Source organism: Astatotilapia calliptera, chromosome 22 (assembly GCF_900246225.1).
Source record: "Astatotilapia calliptera chromosome 22, fAstCal1.2, whole genome shotgun sequence".
In the NCBI taxonomy this organism is placed as follows: domain Eukaryota; kingdom Metazoa; phylum Chordata; class Actinopteri; order Cichliformes; family Cichlidae; genus Astatotilapia; species Astatotilapia calliptera.
Window position 1 is genome coordinate 3,608,785 of NC_039322.1, and position 21,144 is coordinate 3,629,928.

Consider the following 21,144-nt stretch of genomic DNA (forward strand, 5'->3'; position numbering starts at 1 on the left):
AGGAGTCATTATTTATGAAAGCAAAGAATGTTCATTTCCATCTAATACAGCATGAAATTGAATTCATGGATTCATAATAACAATTTTCAGTATACGGATATGTGTACAAAGGCATATTGTCAGCAGTCATCACTCTTATGTTCCACTGTTTGTTACCTAATGAACATTTATGATGTTTAAAAGACTGTTAAAACTGTTATCCTGGCAACTAAAGCCAAAAAGAGTTTAACATTTCTCTTCTTAACACACTGAAATACACTCATGTGTACCACTCGCTTCACAAACCAGTATAATGTGGCATGTATGTGTCAGTAACAGCATGGGAGATTTCTGTTTCCCAGTTGTGTACCAGGGTTTCTAACTTTTCTTATCATTATAATATTCAATTTCATTAAAAATCAGAAATCATTTAGAATAAATGTTTCAATTAAACCATAACTATCTTTTACAGTAGCTGTCCATGGTCCGGGGCCATGGATGGGCCTTGAGGCTGAAATTTATGGTTTTCAGGGTTTTTATCATCATTCTGTTATCATTTTTATCGTTAACTCGGTTTTCCTGGGTCTTTTCACGTGTGTTATGAATAAATCTTTTTCTTTTTTTTGTAGCGGTACTAGTTTTATTTTGTTGTATTTATCCGCGATATCTTAAAGGCCGGTCTGTGAAAATGTTGTCGGACATAAACCGGTCGGTGGCGCAAAAAAGGTTGTTTTACATCCTGTCCGTTACATCAGAAGAAAAGCAATGCACTTTTTCCCACCATGCTTTTCCTTATTTTCTGCCATATTTTCTGTGAAAGGTCCAGATGCTTACATTACACAAAGCCAAATTTGAACTAAAAAGATCAGTGTATGCACAAGGGACCAGTTTTGCACGAGGAAGCTATTCATAAGAAAGATGTCCTACAAAAAGAGGGAAGGGAGCTTGAACAGCTTGGTTCAGACAGGGGATGAACTGATGAGCTACAGCAAGGCCAAGACCCATGACATGAATCAATGAATCAGCTATGAATCAATGACAGCCACTCTACTAAAGTCACACAATAAAAATATAGAGCGTCACTGATCCACCTCAAAAAACTAAACTTTTGCTTATTATTGTAGATGTAAAAAAAACATTTATTCAATAGAAATTACAAGCTAACAGTGAACAATCAGATATTAAGAAAAGAAAAACACCAACAAAAAAACAACAAACAAAAATGTTTCCAGTTCTCTGGTCTCCTAAACAACTCAACAACAAGAAAAAGACGATTCAGAGTTGTGTAACAGAACCTCTCAAAGCTGTAATGAAAACCCGCCAGATGTTGAGAGACGCTCTTCACACTGCTTTGTCCCAAAAGACACGAGCAGCTACATGAATGCTGGAAATGCATGGTCAGGTTTCCCCTCTTTGGAAACATATGGAAAACCACCTGGGACACACACATGTACACGCACAAAACCCCCTAATACACAGAAACTGTTGACATGCAGAGTCATGCACTTGTCACAGAAGCCTGTCCCACATGTGCAAAGACCAAGCAGGGCTTAAGAAGCGAGGCACAGAGAGGGTAGCAAACAGGTGGCCAGCAGAGACGGTAGGAAACAAGTAGCGAGACAGCGTCACAGGGGCGAAGGAGCTGCACAGCATCAGAGCACCTGTTTGCACGCCCGTGTGTTTGATACTGCTGTTACACATCACCTTGTCACATGCTGTTCATTCACAAGGACGCAGATTAGTGTGGACGATACAGGTGCGTTATGCAGGACTCCCGCAACAAAACTGCAGACGCATGCTAGATATGAAACATCAAGGCTGGTGTAGACATGGCACAAGGACAGAGACAGACAGAGAGCGAAAGAGAAATGAAAGAGAAGGGACACTGACCAGGGTTTGCTTGTATCTAAGAGCTTTCCTTTCCGACGCATCTGCAGCCATTGACACACTGTCACTGACCCAAAAATAAACCTACCCGCTCACCGTCTGTCTCAGCAATACCAGTACTGCTGTGGACGCACAGCCAGGACGCGCTTACACACAAACACGCACATACACACATACACTGAAAGGCATGGATTCACACCGCACACACAAACACAAATAGTTCCAGCTGGGGTTACCCCTGCAGTACTCCAAGCTATCTGTAAAATGAACTCAGATTTAATGAGACAGACTAAATACCAAGTGAATAATATACTAACTGAACTAGTTGTTGCTCAATATTTAAAGAGCTGCAGGTCAACCAGGTCATGAAAAGGGAGAAGCTCAGCGTTTCTTTGGAGGGGAATCCTGGTTATTCAACCTTGGGTTAAGATGTTACTAATCCATCCAACAGTATTAAGAGATCTGTTTGTTTGTTTTTTTTAAATAAGATGCAGTTTTTAAAACATGCCACTAATTAGCTAGCTGCTAATTTTGACTGCCTAGGTAGTTTAAGTCTGATTATCAGTGTTAGAGGTCAGTGCTTTGTGTTTTCAGTGCTAAAGAACAGGTGGTGAATGCTAAATAGTTTAATTTGTTTCGTTGTTATGCAAATTCTGTGAAAACATGCACAATAACAACGTGTCTTTTCAAAACTCAGACAAAAAAAAAAAAGCAAAACTCTTCAATCTGTTAGCTCCTTACATGTAGACTGTTTAAGCACAGAAATTCAAAATGAATCCTTTCAGCAGGAAGGGACCAAAAGAGAACTTCTCAAAGAATCTGGAAAGATAAATTGTCTCATGTGTTAATCAGCAGTAACCACAGTCCAGCATGGTTTATGGCTGATCCCTGTAGAGCAGCGGTCCCCAGCCCCCGGGCCTCGGACCGGTCCGTGAGTCGTTTGGTACCGGGCCGCGAGAGTTGAGGCTCAGGTGTGAAATGTCTGGTTTTCAGGGTTTTTATCAGTTTTCAGCGTTATTTTGTTATCGTTTTTATCTTTAACTCGGTTTTCCTGGGTCTTTTCACGTGTGTTATGAATAAATCTTCTTTTTTTTTGGTACCTGTACTAGTTTTATTTTGTTGTATTTTTCCGCGACACCTTAAAGGCCGGTCCGTGAAAATATTGTCGGGCATAAACCGGTCCGTGGCGCAAAAAAAGGTTGTTTTACAGCCTGTCCATTACATCAGAAGAAAAGCAATGCACTTTTTCCCACCATGCTTTTCCTTATTTTCTGCTATATTTTCTGTGAAAGGTCCAGATGCTTACATTACACAAAGCCAAATTTGAACTAAAAAGATCAGTGTATGCACAAGGGACCAGTTTTGCACGAGGAAGCTGCTGTAGATCCATATAATGGCTGAACTGGTTTGTTCTGCTCTCCAGTCACACATGAAACTGGGTTATTCAAACTGGAATGAGGAAATAAACACTGGGAATTTGTTTCTTTACAAATGAAATGCTTTAAAAGAAAGAAAAACTGGCTCAAAGACCTGTTAGAATGAAAATGAGGGACAAGTGAGTTTGTTAGACATGCCTGTAAACTTGATTGTCAATGCAAATATCTAAACTGTGAGTTTCATGGCAGCAACTCGGTGCATTCAGGCAGTGACGTAAAGATGACCAGCTCTGGGTGAAAAATACCCTGCTGATGTCAGAAAACATGCCCAGACTGGTTCAACTTTACAGGAGAGCAACAGGAGCTCAAATAACCATTTGTTACAACAAAGGTAAGCAGGTATTTAACCAGGGAGCACAGCTACAGCTGCAGACCACACGGTACCATTCCTGTCAGCTAAGAACAGGAAACTCATACAATTCAAATAGGCTCACCAAAACTGGACAATAGGAGACTGGAAAACACATCGGAGATTCACATGATCTATGCTGTGGAAAACTGATGCAGTTCTGAAGGTAAATGGGGGTCTAATGCAGTACTAGCAAGGTGCACCTAAAAGTGCAGATGAGTGTATGTCTAAATTTTTAAAAATATTAGCCATTGCTGCTATAATTTCTCTCTGGATGATCCCTGTGACACACTGCCAACCTGTCCAGCTCTATGACAACAAGAACTCCAGGCCTCCCGGGACCCTAACTTGGATAAGCAATTAAGAAAATGGATGCAGGGGCATTACCCTTGTAATAATCAGGTGTACATAATAATCTGTTTTGTGTACATGTAGCTGCTTTTCTTGGAGCGTGTATGTCAGGCTACAGCAGAGGTTACAGCATGTGGGGTGTAATATTTAATGCTGTGGTACAAATCAAGCTTCAGACAGTGAAGTAATCTGCTTTCAAACACACATTTGCAGAATTCCAATGCATACTAGAGGTGGAAAACAAAGAAATAGTGACTGAAGCAACAGATGGGCTGCCTAACAGAACAATAATCATGATTAAGCAAAACCTCAGAAATGTAAACAATATCAAAAGTTCTTTCTCAGAACAGAAGCAGCTAAAAGAAACACAGAACAACACAATCAGAAACCTTTAAACAACTCAAGCAAAACATAAAATCTTTGCTTGTGTCTTAAACATAAAAAGCCTAAACAGCAACAACATACGCTGAGGTGTCGCACACAATATGTAGTGCTGGTTACCTCTGTGTTGCCCTGATGAACTTGTGCAGGTTGAAACCAGAGACAGCAGTGAGAGCACCAGGAGAGATTTCCATGATGGTTGAAACCAAAACAGCCACGGCAGTTTCACCGTGCTCCTAAAGGAAGGTAAAAGTGGAAAATCAAGAAGGATTAAACCTGTGGCCTTCAATAGCAAGGCCACTACAATGACACTTCACACAGGCTTTCACACAAAAGCTACAAATATTCGAGTGTGCCTTGGATATGTTTGTTCCTACTGAGACTTCAGGCCTCTTCAAAATGGATCTGCATGTGGTTTACTTTGCTCATCTTTTTGTTTCATCTGAAGTGTAGGCCTAAAGAAAAACAAAGAGGAAATGTCACTAATTAATACCAGAATAGTCCACCTATACACTCTAATTACAGCTGCTAAACCAGGATTTGTGTTGGAAGGGTTAAATTAACTCCCCAGTGTGCATCTTTGCATTAGTCCCGCAGAAGCACTGGTGAGAAAGCTCTGCTGTGTTTTGTGCTTGGACCACACATCATATGGGACAGACACAGCTGCTTTAACAAGTGCAAACTAACCACCCTTGATCACACCTTTCCAAACAGAGTGGAAAGGTGTGATCAAGTTGAGAGTTGCCTGTTTAATATGTAAATAAATCTCAGTACTGCAGTATAGTGGAGGAATCATTATTTATTCAGCTACGATAGTTGGACAGGTGCACTGTTTGAGCTTTCACTGTCTGTATATATTCAACAACTACTACATTTAACTGCAGGCCAAGTCTGCAATTAAACAGACTGTTTGCTATGTAGTCCAGTTTTTCTGCAGCTGATGGAATAAAAATTATTACGCATTTCCACCCACTGGAAAACTCCAAGTTTGTCAGCTAATAAATCCACCCAGCTAACACATACACACATACACAGAGAGAAAACATGAGCAGTGACACTCAAAAACAAATACAACACTGACTGCAGACTATGTGCAGGTGATAAAGCTGAGAAAGAAAAAGTGTCGGTGGTGGGTGTGGCTAACCTGAGGCAGAGAGACCGAGAGAGAAAGACTGGAGAAAAGTCACAAGTGAGAGAACTGAAACACAGATCCTACCTTCACTGATGTCTTCAATGGAAATGTGTCTGTGTGTGGATTTCTCTCCATACATCAGGAAACCATGAAAACGGAGGATTTGTATTTGTTTCGTAGCTTATATGAGACTAAGGACAAAACTACATGCTTTGGATACAAGAAGCATCCAGAATCTGATACGTACACAGCACCAGAGAGTCAACCAGCAGGTATGATTCAAATATATATGTGTCAGACTAACATACTAAATAAAATGAAATGATATTAAACAGTGGTCAGATTTTTAATTTGAGGCTTGATTTCTCTTTTCTTTTAAACTGAAGACTGAACAAGAAGTTTCACATCACTGTAAATTTAGTACACCGGCTACGTGTTCTGATGCCTTAATTTTGTGCACTAGCATTTGCACATATGTGTGTGTGTGTCTTAAATTTTTCCTGTTTGTTCTCACTGTGCATGTGTGTATAGCGAGATGGCAGAGCCTTTTGTTGTGCGTGCAGGCGTGTTTTGGTTTTGTCATAGTGTGTGACTATGACAGAACAATGCAGACAAACTGGTTTAGTGACACTGACACAAGTTACAGAGACTGTGCGTGCACGCATATGTGTGCATGCATGTTCTGCCTTTTAAAAATGCTTACCACATACCAGTGTGTCTCTGTAAGGGTGTGTGCGTGCATGTGTCACAGCAGCAGTCAGTCAGTAATAAGCTCTGATGGATGAGGATGACATTTCATTTACAGAACCTGAACAAGCACACGTACCTTTAGATCAGTCGCAGTTGATGGTTTTGATCCCATTGCTTCACCACGGCAGCCTGTGGTGCTGAAACTGCTGTTTGAATGACTGAAAAGAAAAAGGTAGGCACGCGTGTTATTTTTAACAAACATTATTTGACTTAGAAGACTTTAAAGGAAACTTCTCAAACAATCCTCTCCATTCAGAAATACATTCAATATGGTGACATGAAGTACTGGTTTATATTAACAAGTCATACTGTACAACTCATTTGAGATGTTAATAACTTCATACATATCACGATTGAGTGCCGCACTATGATGTAAACATCATACACTTAGTGTTTGTAGTATCTCTGCTCACAGGATCGTTGATCCTTTTTTCATATTTATATTTTTAGCATTTTTGTGCTTGTCTGTGAAGGTTCTCAGTCATCCAGGTCATCGTAGTCAAAGGAGCTTGCAAAGAAAAGCGTCTGGACTTCTTTAAGTTGCTTGAAGACGTTTCACCTCTCATCCGAGAAGCTTCTTCAGTTCTAAGGTCAAATGGTGGAGAGTCCCAGATTTAAACCTAGTGGGAGTTTCCCCCCACAGAGGGACAAAAGGACCCCCTGATGATCCTCTAATCGCCTGAGCCAAGGTGTGAAAGGAGGTTTAAATCTGGGACTCTCGGCCATTTGACCTTAGAACTGAAGAAGCTTCTCGGATGAGAGGTGAAACGTCTTCAAGCAACTTAAAGAAGTCCAGACGCTTTTCTTTGCAAGCTCCTTTGACTATTTTTGTGCTTCTTCGAAAGAAAACAAAGTAACTATCAGATGATTTGTATGGCGCAGTCTTCTCTGACAGCTTAAGACTCATGAACAAAGCTTTTCTGGTTACCAAGTGATGCCACGGACCCCCCAACCACACATTGGAAACTATTGATCCAATAGTTTGCAGATAGAAACCAAACCAGAAACAAAACTGCAGCGTTAAGTTAAGGTCAGCAATCTAAAAACAGTCTCAGCAGTGTTCAAAAGTCTGTTTTATGGCACTACTGAGAAAACCATGAGACTAATTTCATAAATTTATATAACAACAACCATAATTACAGACAACTGTTGAACTTTTAAGCAATTTAAGATAAGCTGATTTTTGTTCATCTGCTACAAACAGGATTATTCAAACTTGTTGAACGAGGTTGTGTTTTTGGAATAACCTGTTTTAAGCATCTGCAGAAAAAAGTCTTTGTTTCCAATATCGTGACCTGAGTGACTTTAATCCCCGAGTCATGTGATTAGGTTTTATTTGCTTAATGACTTTATCGCATCTGTGAGTAAATAATGATGCTCTTCTTGTGATCACCTGAACATCAGGCGCCAAGTGTGAAACACTCATGTCTATATTTGCTAAACAAATTAAACAAACAGGAGAGTGTGCTTCCCTGAGAAGAAAAAGGTTGTAGAAGTGTGTGTCTGAATCCCCCATTTATGACCCAATAGCACTGTAATCGTACTGGGAATGAACAGCCATCACATGCAAATACGCGCAGTCAAATGTGCATGGGAGACATTTGCAGAGACATATGCTGCAAATGTTTTCATTCAGATCTCCCATTTCCTCTTTAGTGTTGTGCTTTACATCAGTATTTGTTTTCCCATTTTTTCCTTCACTGTCAAGTTTTAAAACACGTTTTAAAACCCATTTTTATTCTTTGGCTTTTGGCCTCAGCGGGACACGGTTTCTTGTAATTAAATGAATTATTAACTAATTAGTTATTTTACTTTTTTCCTTTATTTAGTTTTTATTTGTACCTTAAATAATTTCATTATTTAGTTCCAATGGACAGCACTTTGCATCAGTTGTGGTTTCTTTTAAAGTGCTTTATAAATAAAGATGACGATGATGATTTTCCTTGTACAGAGCCACCTTCAGATGAATAATATTTGAAAAACTCTGGTTTTAATAAAAATGTTCAGCGTGGCTGTGGCTACAATGTAGCTGCCATCACCAGTGTGTGAATGTGTGTGTGAATGGGTGGATGACTTGTTGTGTAAAGCACTTTGGGGTCCTTAGGGACTAGTAAAGCACTATACAAGTACAGGCCATTTACCATTTCAAATTAAAGACGTTTTTTATATCACCTGTGTGATTGAATTAGTTGAACCGGCTGCTGTACGTCACGAGGCTTTTATGGGTTTCGGGTCACTGCTAGTTGATGGCTATAATGACATCTGCTCTCTCCATTATCGTTGTAACCAATAGCTGGTCAGCACCACACGTTCACCAAGCACACCCTGGTATATTTGCTCTGTTAGTCCAGATTAAAAGGTCACTGCTAATATTTGTTATGTGAATCTAGATGGAATAAAAGGCCAAAGTCAATATTGAATTGATTTGCTAACGTTGATCACTAACAGTCTGTATGTCTGTGGGTGTGTGTCCTGCTGGACTGAACTTCACTGTTCATACAGTCACTAGCTGAGTGACTGTGTAAGCTGTGAGGATTTCAGGTTGCTGCTGAGCAGGGATATCTAGCTCATAGTAACGTTGATCTGTGTTCTGCTTTCCCTCTCCAGCATGTCATCATCCAGCTCTACAAACGTTACTGTGTGTGCATCGAACGACACCCTGTGCAGTAAGTGCTCTAATCCTACTTATTCCTTTCCTTTGCTTCCTCCTTGAACAATCTCTCCCACCTGGACCTTTCAGTTCTTCTCTCGGGCGATCACATAGACGCTTCTATTAAGCTTATGTGACCTTACAAATTATTCTACTCCAGACATCTTGTTTATTATGAACTTTTGACTATAATGACACCAACTTAACAGCTTATCTTGTACTTGATTGAGTTGAAACCTGAAACTCAGTATCTAAGAAACCCAAAGCTTAATGTGCATCTAAATAGTTTTTTCATGTGTTTGATTACATTTTCTGCTCCTTTTCAGCCCGGTCACAAATCTTTGGAAATATATTGCAAATATGAACATCTACTCCATCTATTCACTGGCCACTTTATTAGGCATGCCTTGTTAGTCCTGTTAGTCCATTTTTCCTTTAGAACAGCCTCAGTTCTTCGAGGCAAAGATTCAACAAAGTGCTCTTCAGAGATTTTGCTCCATATTGACATAACAGCATCAGGCTGCAGATTTACTGGCTGCATGTTCATGATCCCAGTAGTGCTCTATTGTCTGGTGGCTGTGGAGAGCATTTGAATTCACTGAACTCGTTGAGATGTTGAAGAAACAAATTTGAGATGATCTGAGTTTTGTCACATGGTGCATTATCCTGCTCGAAGCAGCCGTCAGAAGAAGAGTGCACCGTTTTTAAATGGATGGAGATGGTCAGCAGCAATACTCTAGCAGGCTGTAGAATTTAAGTGACGCTCAGCTGATACTAAGGGCCTGATCAGTTTGGCAAGAAAATATCCCCACACCATGACACTACCATTAGAGGCCTGAACCATTAATACACGGTTCAGGCCGTGTGTGTGTGTGTGTGTGTGTATATATATATATATATATATATATATATATATATATATATATATATATATATATATATATATATATATATGTATATGTATATATATATATATATACATACATATGTATATATATATATATACATACATATGTATATATATATATATACATATGTATATATATATATATATATATATATATATATGGATAGCGTAGTGGTTAAACTACACGCCTTTGGAACAGAGGATCGCAAGTTCGATTCCTGCCTGGGGCGTCTGTATCCAGTAAGGGTCCTAAGGCTAGACCCCCTATGCTAAGCAAGCCTACCGCAGACATGAGCGAGACAGATAAATATGAAGGCATGCCGGCTCGGACGTCGCCCGGATCAACAAGGTCCGCGTCAGGTGTTGAGGAACCAGGGCACCCTGACGAAAAGTGGGCTACTGGAACAAGAAGGCATCGGTGGGCAAGGGACGAAAACAGGGCGTTGTTGGAATGCTACTATGCAAGTAACCCCGGCGGAAGGGGCTACATGAATAGGATGAGGGACCTATGGATTCTTCGATACCCAACATCCACAATGACGGCGAAACAACTAGTAGCTCAGTGTTCCAACATTCGAAAGAAGGGACTGCTCTCACAGCTAGAGATTGACGAGGTACAACACAAATGCTACGGCAAGGAGGAGTCAGGACGCCAGGTCAGGGGGGAGATATCATCACCCCCACCCGAGATTGGGTACATAGCCCCAAGTGCGATAGGAGAAGGATCGTTGAGTGCGAGAGGAACTGACCTGAAAAATAGGATCATGGCCAAGCTTGAAACCTGGATCCCCCGTAGCCGGTTACCAAGATTACGTGAAGTACCCTCAGAAGGTCTGCTAGATGATGTTAATGCAGCACTACGGGCAATACCTACAACCACGATTACCGACACTAACAAGCTGATCTACAATACGGCAGCAGTGATCAGTGAGATGCTTGGCTACAAGTTGAACAGCCACAAGGGGCAGTACCCTCCATGGAGAAGGAGGCTAGAGGGCAAGATCAAAGTAGCACGGAGGGAGGTTAGCCAACTAACAGAGTTGCAGAAAGGTGCGACAAATAAGGTGCCTAAGAAATACAGCAAGCTGTCCATACCTGAGGCCTTGGAAACTGCCAAGCAAAGACTCACAGCCTTGGCCAGCCGCTTGAGGAGGTACACCAGAGAGATAGAAGGCAGGAGAATAAACCAGCTGTTCTCCACAGAACCAGCAAAGGTGTACTCTCAGTGGCAAGGGAACAATAAGAGAACAGCACCACCAAGGCTGGAGACGGAGCAATACTGGAAGAGCATATGGGAGAAGGATGCAACCCATAACGGCAATGCTCAGTGGCTAGTGGATCTGAGGGCAGACCACAGCGACCTCCCTGAACAGGGTCCAGTAACCATCACAGTGGCAGATATCCAAGAAAGGGTCTCCAGTATGAAGAGTTGGACAGCACCAGGGCCCGACATGGTTCACGCCTACTGGCTGAAGAAGCTGACTGCACTCCACGAGCGTCTGGCAGCACAAATGAACCAGCTGCTAGTTAACGAGAGACACCCGGAATGGCTAACTGAAGGCCGGACGGTCCTGATCCCCAAGGACCCCAAGAAGGGACCGGTCCCCTCCAACTACCGACCAATAACCTGCCTCAGTACTACATGGAAGCTCCTGTCAGGCATCATATCGGCTAAGATGAACAGGCACATGGGTCAATACATGAGCGGGACACAGAAAGGAATTGGCAAGAATACCAGAGGTGCAAAACACCAGCTACTGGTAGACAGAACAATCAGCCGAGACTGCAAGACCAGACTGACCAACCTGTGCACTGCCTGGATTGATTACAAGAAGGCCTATGACTCAATGCCCCACAGCTGGATACTGGAATGCCTAGAATTGTACAAGATCAATGGGACCCTAAGAGCCTTCATCAGGAACTCAATGGGGATGTGGCATACAACACTAGAGGCCAACTCCAAGCCCATAGCACAAGTTACCATCAAGTGCGGGATCTACCAAGGAGATGCTCTGTCCCCACTGCTGTTCTGCATAGGCCTGAACCCCCTCAGTGAGATCATTAACAAGACTGGCTACGGATACCGACTACGGAACGGAGCAGTTGTCAGCCACCTCCTGTACATGGATGACATCAAGCTGTATGCCAAGAGTGAACGAGACATCGATTCACTGATCCACACTACCAGGCTATACAGCAATGACATTGGAATGTCGTTCGGACTGGAGAAGTGTAGTCGGATGGTAACAAAGAGAGGGAAGGTAGTCAGAACTGAGGGGATTGAACTACCAGAAGGCAACATTGCAGACATAGAGGACAGTTACAAGTACCTGGGGATCCCGCAGGCAAATGGGAACCATGAAGAGGCCGCTAGAAAGGCTGCAACCACCAAGTACCTGCAGAGGGTCAGGCAAGTCCTGAGGAGTCAGCTGAATGGTAAGAACAAGATCCGGGCCATCAACACATACGCCCTGCCCGTGATCAGGTACCCTGCTGGGGTAATAGGCTGGCCAAAGGAGGAGATAGAAGCCACTGACATAAAGACAAGAAAGCTCCTGACCATGCATGGAGGGTTTCACCCCAAGTCCAGCACCCTGAGGCTGTACGCTAAGCGGAAGGAAGGGGGCCGGGGACTGGTGAGTGTCAGCACCACAGTCCAGGATGAGACAAGGAACATCCAAGAATACATTGGGAAGATGGTCCCAACTGACCGAGTGCTCAGTGAATACCTCAGGCAGCAGAAACCCAAGAAAGAGGAGGGAGACGAGGAACCATCATGGAAGGACAGGCCCCTGCACGGTATGTACCACCGGCAGATAGAGGAGGTGGCTGATATCCAGAAATCCTACCAGTGGCTGGACAAAGCTGGACTGAAAGACAGCACAGAGGCACTAATCATGGCAGCACAAGAACAAGCTCTGAGTACAAGATCCATAGAGGCTGGGGTCTATCACACCAGGCAAGACCCCAGGTGCAGGCTGTGTAAAGATGCCCCAGAGACAATCCAGCACATAACAGCAGGGTGCAAGATGCTAGCAGGCAAGGCATACATGGAACGCCATAACCAAGTGGCCGGCATAGTGTACAGGAACATCTGTGCCGAGTATAACCTAGAAGTCCCGAGGTCAAAATGGGAGATGCCCCCAAGGGTGGTGGAGAATGACCGAGCTAAGATCCTGTGGGACTTCCAGATACAGACGGACAAAATGGTGGTGGCTAACCAACCGGACATAGTGGTGGTAGACAAACAGAAGAAGACGGCCGTAGTGATCGATGTAGCGGTTCCGAATGACAGCAATATCAGGAAGAAGGAACACGAGAAGCTGGAGAAATACCAAGGGCTCAGAGAAGAGCTTGAGAGGATGTGGAGGGTGAAGGTAACGGTGGTCCCCGTGGTAATCGGAGCACTAGGTGCGGTGACTCCCAAGCTAGGCGAGTGGCTCCAGCAGATCCCGGGAATAACATCGGAGATCTCTGTCCAGAAGAGCGCAGTCCTGGGAACAGCTAAGATACTGCGCAGGACCCTCAAGCTCCCAGGCCTCTGGTAGAGGACCCGAGCTTGAAGGATAAACCGCCCGCAGGGGCGTGCTGGGTGTTTTTTTATATTTATTTATTTATTTATTTATTTATTTATTTATTTTTATTTTTTTTGCTCACTGTTTTTTAGAGCCTACCATAATGTTCTGTGTTTCCTTAACTTTCTATGGTCAAGTCCTGTGGTTTTATCTCCAACTACTAAAACAGAAGAAATAAAATGCAGATTCTTCTTGTAGATTCAGTTCAATTCAATTCAGGTTCATTTATACAACAATAAATCACAACAAAGGGACTTAAAGGCACTTTATACGACAAGGTAAAGACACTAGAGCGTTCTGGAGAAAGCCCTGACAATAAAATATCCCCCCACCCCCCCCATAAGCAAGCACTCTGTGATGCTTGGAAGGAAAAACTCCCTTTTATCAGGAAGCAACCCCAGCATAACCAGGCTCAGGCAGGGCAGCCACCTGGCTGTTCAGGTAAATAAAATAAAATACAAAAAACCCTCTGACAAAACCTCAGAAACTTTCCATATGAGCTCAGTCTTTGTTTGACTCTCAATAGAACAGAATGAGAATGGGGCGATGTGATGGGTTGGTAAACATGGAAATGGTAAAAGCTCAAGCTAATACAAGCCCTTTAATGAAAATGACAGGAAATGATTTATGGTACTCTGTAAGGCTCTCACCACACCTAAGAATGTAATAGAGACTATATGTACCAGTAGTTTTACATTCCAGTTTGCTCTTTCTAACAACGTGGGTTAAAGGTTAAAGCAGGTGGAAAAAGCAGGTAGAGCTTAAACAGTGAAAACATCAGTGGAAGGCTGAGCCCCCAAATCTAATACATGAATGCCAAACAACATAAAAAAAAAAAGGGCAGGGCTTTTGAAAGCTCTGCAGATCTATTGTAGTACAAGAAAAAACAAACAAGGCTTAAGCTCAAGATTTCAACATCAACTGTGATGGATTAATGATTACTACAGTTAACGATCACTGTATTGATGTTATATGTGAGTTAAAAAGGAAGGGAGTGGAGCCAGAGCTAAAATTAAAGATCTGATGCAATCAACTAGCTCAATAACGAGTTGAATTTCTCACAGCTATCAAAAATAATTAGTTCATTAGCTCTAATCAAAATGCATGGACTCAAAGAATGCATGCTCTTTGAACTTTCCAGATGCCAGAGTGACTCATTCCAGTTAGTCGAAACCAGTTTTACTATCTAACCACAGCCCGATGGGACAGTATAGCAGGAGACTTGCCTTTTACACTTCACTTGCCATCTATGGTGTATCAATACCAATATAGCAGGATGATGTCATCGAGGTGAACAATCGCCACACTCTGATTGTGAAAATTGTATTACTTTAGTTCAGCTGACCCTGGCTCCTCCACTGTTAGGTTTTCATATCTGCTAGATCAGTGACAATTAGTCCTGGTTGTGCTCTGGAGGTCTGCTGAACAACAACTTAAAGCAGGTGGAGAATTGATTCACAAGATTCTACACCAGACTCACCGAGGCTGCAGACTAGAACCATGACTGCTGCTGCCAGCAGCAAATTCATAAAAAGGTTTATTTTTATCATACTTGTAATGAACAGGTATTGTGGGAAAGGTCCTGCCTTTCCCACAATACCTGCTTGACCCCACTAAAGAATCCAGATCTGTGGGAAACTGTGCTGGTTATCAGCCAGTTAGGCCAGCAATAGAAAGCAAAGCCAAAACACAACAATCACATTACTCTATGCCTGCATGCCCTGAAATAATGTAACCTCGTTATCATATCAGGGATAAATGAAGGGCCCAAGCTTTGTTTTCCACTTCCCAAGCTTCTATCTTTAAAATAGACAGATCGATGGTGAAAGCCGCTTCGTCAAATTACAGTCTTGTTTAGCTGAATACCAACATTTCACGTAGGCGTAAATGGAAAATGATGCACTGTCTAGGTAGACTTTTCTATCAGCAGGAGGTGTAACAGCCAACATACTTAACCTGTTAACATGCCCTGCGCTTAACAGCAAAAATAAACCTGCACACCCTCTTCTACAGTGCAACGAGGAAACTGCAAGTCTAATAAACAAGTGCATATCTGACCTGAAATTTACACATGAACTCCTGTGTTTCCCTCTAAGCGATAAAAGAATATCAGGTGGAAGTTATTATCGTCCCCGCGCTGCTGCTCTTCGGCACCCTGGTCACCTTAGTGCCCCTGTTTATACTGAGGTATTGTTGTGATCGTAATCGGACACGGGTCAGAACGGCCCAGCACTACCACAGCTCATCACACAGACAGACAGAGAGGCATCACCAGCAACAGCATAGCACCAACCACCACCACAGTCATCGCACCAAGCACCAACATCACAGATCTCATCTGCAGGGCATTGATGGTGAGCCAGCATGCAGAAGTCTCTTTGTGCACATTTAATCAATATTTTAACTTTTTTCATCTTTACATGCACATCTGCTTAATGTCCACTGTTCTTTCCTTAAACAGCGCCCCCTGGCATCAACCCACTGGAACATGAAGAGCTGCCAATGTCTGTTACACAAGTGCGGCAGAATGTCAGGCCAACGATGGCTGTAGCACCACAGAGGTCCACAGAAAGGCATCATGAAGCCTTCAGCCAGGTTGCTGCACTGCCGCAGACTTTCTCCATCCACCCTAATGACACAGTCAACTTCTACAGAGCACGCACGGACAACAAGAACGTCGTGCTGAGGGTGCTGAAAGGTAAACTGAGCTGCTTGAACCAAGTTTTGGTTTTGCAAAGTATACCTGCAAAATGGCTTACAAACAAGTGTTTTCCGTTTTTTGTGTCCAAAATGCTTTTCAAAGTCAAAAATGATCAATTATTGACAGTAACTGGAAATGTTAAGTCTAACTCTGTTATCAAATATTTATTTTTCCCAGAAACAGCCACCAGCAGTGAGAAACAGAAGTTTTTGGGGTTTGCTTCCTTTGTGTCTGGATTGGGGCCGCATCCCTTCATACCTGTGCTGCTCGGCGTTATGTCAGCGCAGTCGCCTTTAGTCATGGTGGTGGAAGAGCTACAGCAGAGAGACCTGCTGGGCTTCCTGTGGAGATGCAGACAGGTAGTGCAACCTATTAGTTATTCATGACGCTGAGCATGCTCTGGGAGTAAAGTTTACAGTGCAGTAACAAGAATTGCCACAGTGCATGCAAAGTAAAAGGATCAATAACACAATTAAATATAAAACAATAACATAGTATTTAGTTCCAAATTATAATGTAATGGTTTCTCAAGTTTAAAATTGCTAATTGAGCAACAAAACAAGAAAAATAAATTAAGTCACAGTTTAATGGTAAAATACATCATTCAACCCAAGAGTTTGGCTGAAAACCTTTTGAGGTTAAACATAAAAAACACTATACCAACTAAACATAGTAAACGGGATAAATACAATATTAATCACATATTATATAGAAGGATAATGTTTAGCTTATGAACTCTAAACTTAATGGTGACTGAAGTAATTACAGCCATCTGCCTGTGAGGGGCAGTATAGTGCAACGTAAGCTGTTTCTGAAAAGATTTGAATAACCTGACAGTTACAGTCTGTCCTCGTCTAGTGGTGTACGGTTTAGGATAGGAGCTAATTATGAACATCCATAAAGAGAGAGGAAAGATCTCAGAGCTTTCAAAGTGAATACTCACTAAGACTGATTGTTTATAGTAACATGTCTACTTTCTGAATGTAACGAGTCTGACACATTTACACCTTTCTCCCACTGAAGGATAACTCAGGTTTACAGCCTTCTTGTGACATGACAGAGAAGAGGATCTTCACCATGGCAGCACAAGTGGCCTCTGCTCTGGTTGGTTAAACAGCTGTCTGCCCTTCCAACAGTCTGCTTCACGATCTTTGAGCAAACTGCTTCCCAAGAAAACTTTATTTGTAAAGCACTTTAAAAACAGCAACTACAACTGTGGATTCAGTGAAAGCATAAATACAGTATAAATTATTACACACAGTGCAAAACAAATATATCTGAGATGCATTCATAAGAACAAGAAAACACATATTTTAGAAATGTGCCAAAAACCTGTTCAAACTAAAAACATTACATAGAAATCACATTTTTACACCCAAATTTGAGCCGGGACACTGGACTTCACTGAGAAATCAGAAGTTAACCAAGCAAACATTCAGCCCCTAAGCTCTGGATGTTAATGTTGTGAAGTCTGGCTTATGGTTTTATTTCTTTTATTTATGTATTTGTAGTAATGGACATCTCCTAAAGGCCCTCGTGCTCACTAACTCTGAAATTGTCTGAACATCTTCTAGGACTACCTGCACAGTCAGAACTGTATCCATGGCAACGTGGGAGCCCGTAGCATTCTGGTTGGTGGAGACATGACAGCTAAGCTGTGGGGGTTCGGCCCGGCCCACCGCAGGAGAACCCAGGGCAGTTCAACGGGAGAAGATACAGTGACTAAGAAGTGGCAGGCGCCTGAAGTGCTGGCCATGAGACCCATCACTAAGAGCAGCGACGTGTGAGTGTCCTCTGTGAGAATAAAAGATCCCCGTCAATGGACAGAGTTGTCAAAGACTGATTCATGTCCCAGTCCATCCCTGGATGCTAGAAGTCCAAACTATTGCACTAACAGCACATTTCGCTGTGTTTACACTCAGTAAGGTAAAAGGAAGAGCAAGAAAACTGACATGCCATTCTTGAACTTTTCTAACAGATGGTCCTTTGGCATCCTCATCTATGAAATGGTCACATTAGGTAAGTATCCTTCTTTCTTTTTTTTAAAGAAAAAAGAAAATTAAAGGGTGATGAAATTCCCCATTAGTTCTGTGACATGTAAGGATTTTATAGTCTCTCCTTTTACTGGAGTTTTGGGTGGAGAGAAATTTTCTAAATCTGATATACAAGTGTGTTTCTCATAATTCAATACTGGTGTTACGCTAAAAAGTGATTTCCCATATTTAGACTTCTATAAATGACTTTCTGGCCTATAATGTATGAAACATATGTCAGTGTATCCCCCATGAATGACATCAAGTCACCTTAAAACACAGACAACATTCCTGTAGGGGTCGAAAAGGACTGGAAAACAGTCCTTTTTGCAAAAACAGTTATTTTAAGAATAGATAAATGTATTAAACTCAATTTATTTATAATTCCTGTTCACTAAAGTCTCTTGATCAATACACACATTAAAAAACCCAAACAATGGAAATCACTTTTTTTGGCACAACACTGGCTGACATGGTCAGTGAGTGTGCTCTGTGACAAGATTGTATACTCCAACCTTTCAGGTGACCCACCATTTGCTCAGGTCCCGTCGTCTGAACTTCTGCAGCATCTCCAAAGAGGGAGTCACCTCAAACGACCGGACACCTGCTCCAACTCACTGTAAGAGCAACAGCAGACCAGCAGTTTGCATCACTCACTAATCATCAGCTTATACAAAGATGTCCAACCTTTAGCCCGTGACTGTTTAGGAGACGTTTCTGAGCTTTGTTTCCCCCCATGTGGGTTGAAAAAAATAATCCAAAAGAATCCAGTCTTTTCGTTCAGGTGTGCCTACACTGGGCTGCCTCCACCTACTCTTACACCATCAACCAGCAAATTTATTTATTTTTTATTAAAACTACTTTCAGTGCATCTTCTTTTACAGTCTCACACGTCTGAACAGTCAGCGTTTGGGTCTGCTTGGTAAACTTTGGCTGTATACTAATAATCAGAAGCAGAACCTGAATGTTTTAGCCATGTATCATTCACACATTTACTACAATATTTGCATATTTTGCATCATTGTAGCCTTTTAACAATTTTTTTGACGTTTTCTATGGTCATTGAATCTATTTCCATTTAGTTTAAACATTTCAGTTAATCTTTAGGGATAATTTATCCCTACAGACACGATACTTTTACCTGCTTCTTCCAGTTTTACTAGCTTTTGGTCACACTTCTTTCCATTCTTGTTACCTATTTTCCGACGTCTCAGTGGAAATATTATTGTTAGCTATTAGTTTTTCATACCAGTATTCATATGCATACGGTTTCACAGTTGTTTTCTGTTTTCACGCTGGTGTAGGTACTCCATTATCAGGTCATGCTGCCACTTCAAGGCCAAGAGCCGGCTCTCCACGTCGGAGCTGATTAGAATGCTGAAAGCCGGGGAGAGCTCAGCCAATGGGCGGACAGCTCTCAGAGTGACTGAGCCATTCATATTCGAGAAATACTTGAGTGAGGCGGGGTTTGCAGAGGCGTACAACTATGCTGTGCTCTGATTGGCTGGTTGTTATCAGAGGTGGTGGCACGCCGATTTTCATGAAGGACCGAGGACTGGTGCAAGAACTCTCGCAGAAACGTGCACATTATAATTGTTGTTTATAACGTTTTTGTATTTGGTAGTATTGTAGGAAAACGTGCATGGCACAAACACTTTATATTTTAAAGAATAATATATTCAGTGTAAAAAATACATTTACTCTGTCAAAATTATTGTCAAGAGATATAAAAATCTTTTTTTTTTTTTTTAATTTAATGCATGCTTTAATTTTATCGATGAGGCCAGCTCCTACTTGATCTCTAGATGGCATCACTACAGGTCAGGGGTTTAAAGGATGCAAAAAGACTAGCACAAAACTGCCACTGATATAGGAGGCATGTGTGACCAGCACAAGAAAGAGAAGAAAGAAAGAAAGAAAGAAAGAAAGAAAGAGGTGTACATAAAGTTATTGTTTCTTTATTTAAGTCATCCACCTGGAAACTGGAGCTGGGTGCATGTGCTCCTGATTGAGAGGTGTGCTAACACAGGCAGCTGTGGCCAGTCTCACCTCTGCTAACTGGAGTCAGTGCCGTGGACCTCACAACTGTTTTTGTACTGTGGATGTGCCCACAATCTTTATTTATTTATTTTAATTGAATTATCTGAATTATAACGTATTTTCAACTGCTATCGGGAAGAAGCACCTTATAGATTCAAACCAGTTGTATTTCAGGTGTTCTATATAATAAAATAAAATATCAGAACCTAAAAATATGTGTTTTTGCACATAAGCCTGTTAGGTTAGGATCATGAGCTGTAAGGTTTATCAACGCAACTTGTTAAAGCCAAACTACTGTATGGTCCAAACATGGTCTCTACCGACTCCGAAACAGCAACACGGCTGAAGCCAAAACTAACCACGGAGCCTCTAAAATGGATGTAGCTACTGTGATCGTATGACATCATGACTACATTCATTTTTCATTTACAGTCTATAGTTTATCACAGTGGTCTCCAACCTTTGTTGCGCCACGGACCGGTTTATGCCCGACAATATTTTCATGGACCGGCCTTTAAGGTGTCACGGATAAATACAACAAAATAAAACTAGTACCGGTACCGAAAAAAAAATAATTTATTCATAACACACGTGAAAAGACCCAGGAAAACCGAGTAAACGATAAAAACGATAACAAAATAACGCTGAAAACCAATAAAAACCCTGAAAACCATACATTTCACACCTGAGCCTCAACTCTCGCGGCCCGGTACCAAACGACTCACGGACCGGTCCGAGGACCGGGGGTTGGGGACCACTGGTTTAATCACATCTGGGACAACAAACCTGAAGGGACTTTCTTTAAAACAGCACAACACCTCAGCCTGAACTCAAGCCGGGGGAGAGGAGTTAAAAACAAAAACATTAAAGTTTCAATGATGCAAACTGCCCACTGATGATCTGCACTTGTTACACTTGGAAAGCAACAGTGCAAACCGAAACCATTACTCAGGCTAACAAACAACAAAAACAA

At 41.9% G+C, this 21,144-nt stretch overlaps 2 protein-coding genes and 1 long non-coding RNA gene across 5 annotated transcripts in view; 1 reads left to right on the forward strand and 2 right to left on the reverse strand.

The window, feature by feature from the left end:
- LOC113014323 (chloride channel protein 1-like) overlaps positions 1 to 4,588 on the reverse strand; it is a 54,775-nt gene extending 50,187 nt beyond the window's left edge. The window contains exon 1 of one of the 2 annotated variants that reach the window (XM_026155763.1): positions 4,504 to 4,588. Coding sequence is in view for 1 of the 2 variants with exons in the window: in XM_026155762.1 (XP_026011547.1) it covers positions 1,870 to 1,920 (51 nt within the window). In the remaining variant the exon portion in view is untranslated. Of the gene's footprint in view, positions 1 to 1,869; positions 1,969 to 4,503 lie in introns of those variants that run through there. The other variant, XM_026155762.1, reaches the window with a different exon arrangement.
- A 157-nt stretch (positions 4,589 to 4,745) lies between these two features.
- On the reverse strand, positions 4,746 to 19,492 carry LOC113014326 (uncharacterized). The gene is made up of 5 exons (XR_003270953.1): positions 19,381 to 19,492; positions 18,663 to 18,748; positions 16,357 to 16,439; positions 6,342 to 6,423; positions 4,746 to 4,838 (listed from the first exon to the last, which is right to left on the reverse strand). It is a non-coding gene; the product is annotated as an uncharacterized LOC113014326 (long non-coding RNA).
- styk1a (serine/threonine/tyrosine kinase 1a) lies at positions 5,484 to 20,684 on the forward strand. 2 transcript variants are annotated; one of them, XM_026155765.1, is made up of 10 exons: positions 5,484 to 5,787; positions 8,873 to 8,931; positions 15,494 to 15,751; positions 15,859 to 16,095; positions 16,276 to 16,457; positions 17,122 to 17,202; positions 17,673 to 17,881; positions 18,077 to 18,117; positions 18,654 to 18,750; positions 19,436 to 20,684. In XM_026155765.1, the coding sequence occupies exons 2-10, from the start codon at positions 8,874 to 8,876 to the stop codon at positions 19,629 to 19,631; spliced, it is 1,359 nt and encodes a 452-aa protein (XP_026011550.1). In that variant the 5' UTR covers positions 5,484 to 5,787; position 8,873; the 3' UTR covers positions 19,632 to 20,684. The 2 variants fall into 2 exon arrangements, with proteins under 2 accessions (XP_026011550.1, XP_026011551.1); XM_026155766.1 differs by lacking the exon at positions 5,484 to 5,787 and adding an exon at positions 6,383 to 6,437.
- The last annotated feature ends 460 nt before the right edge of the window (positions 20,685 to 21,144 follow it).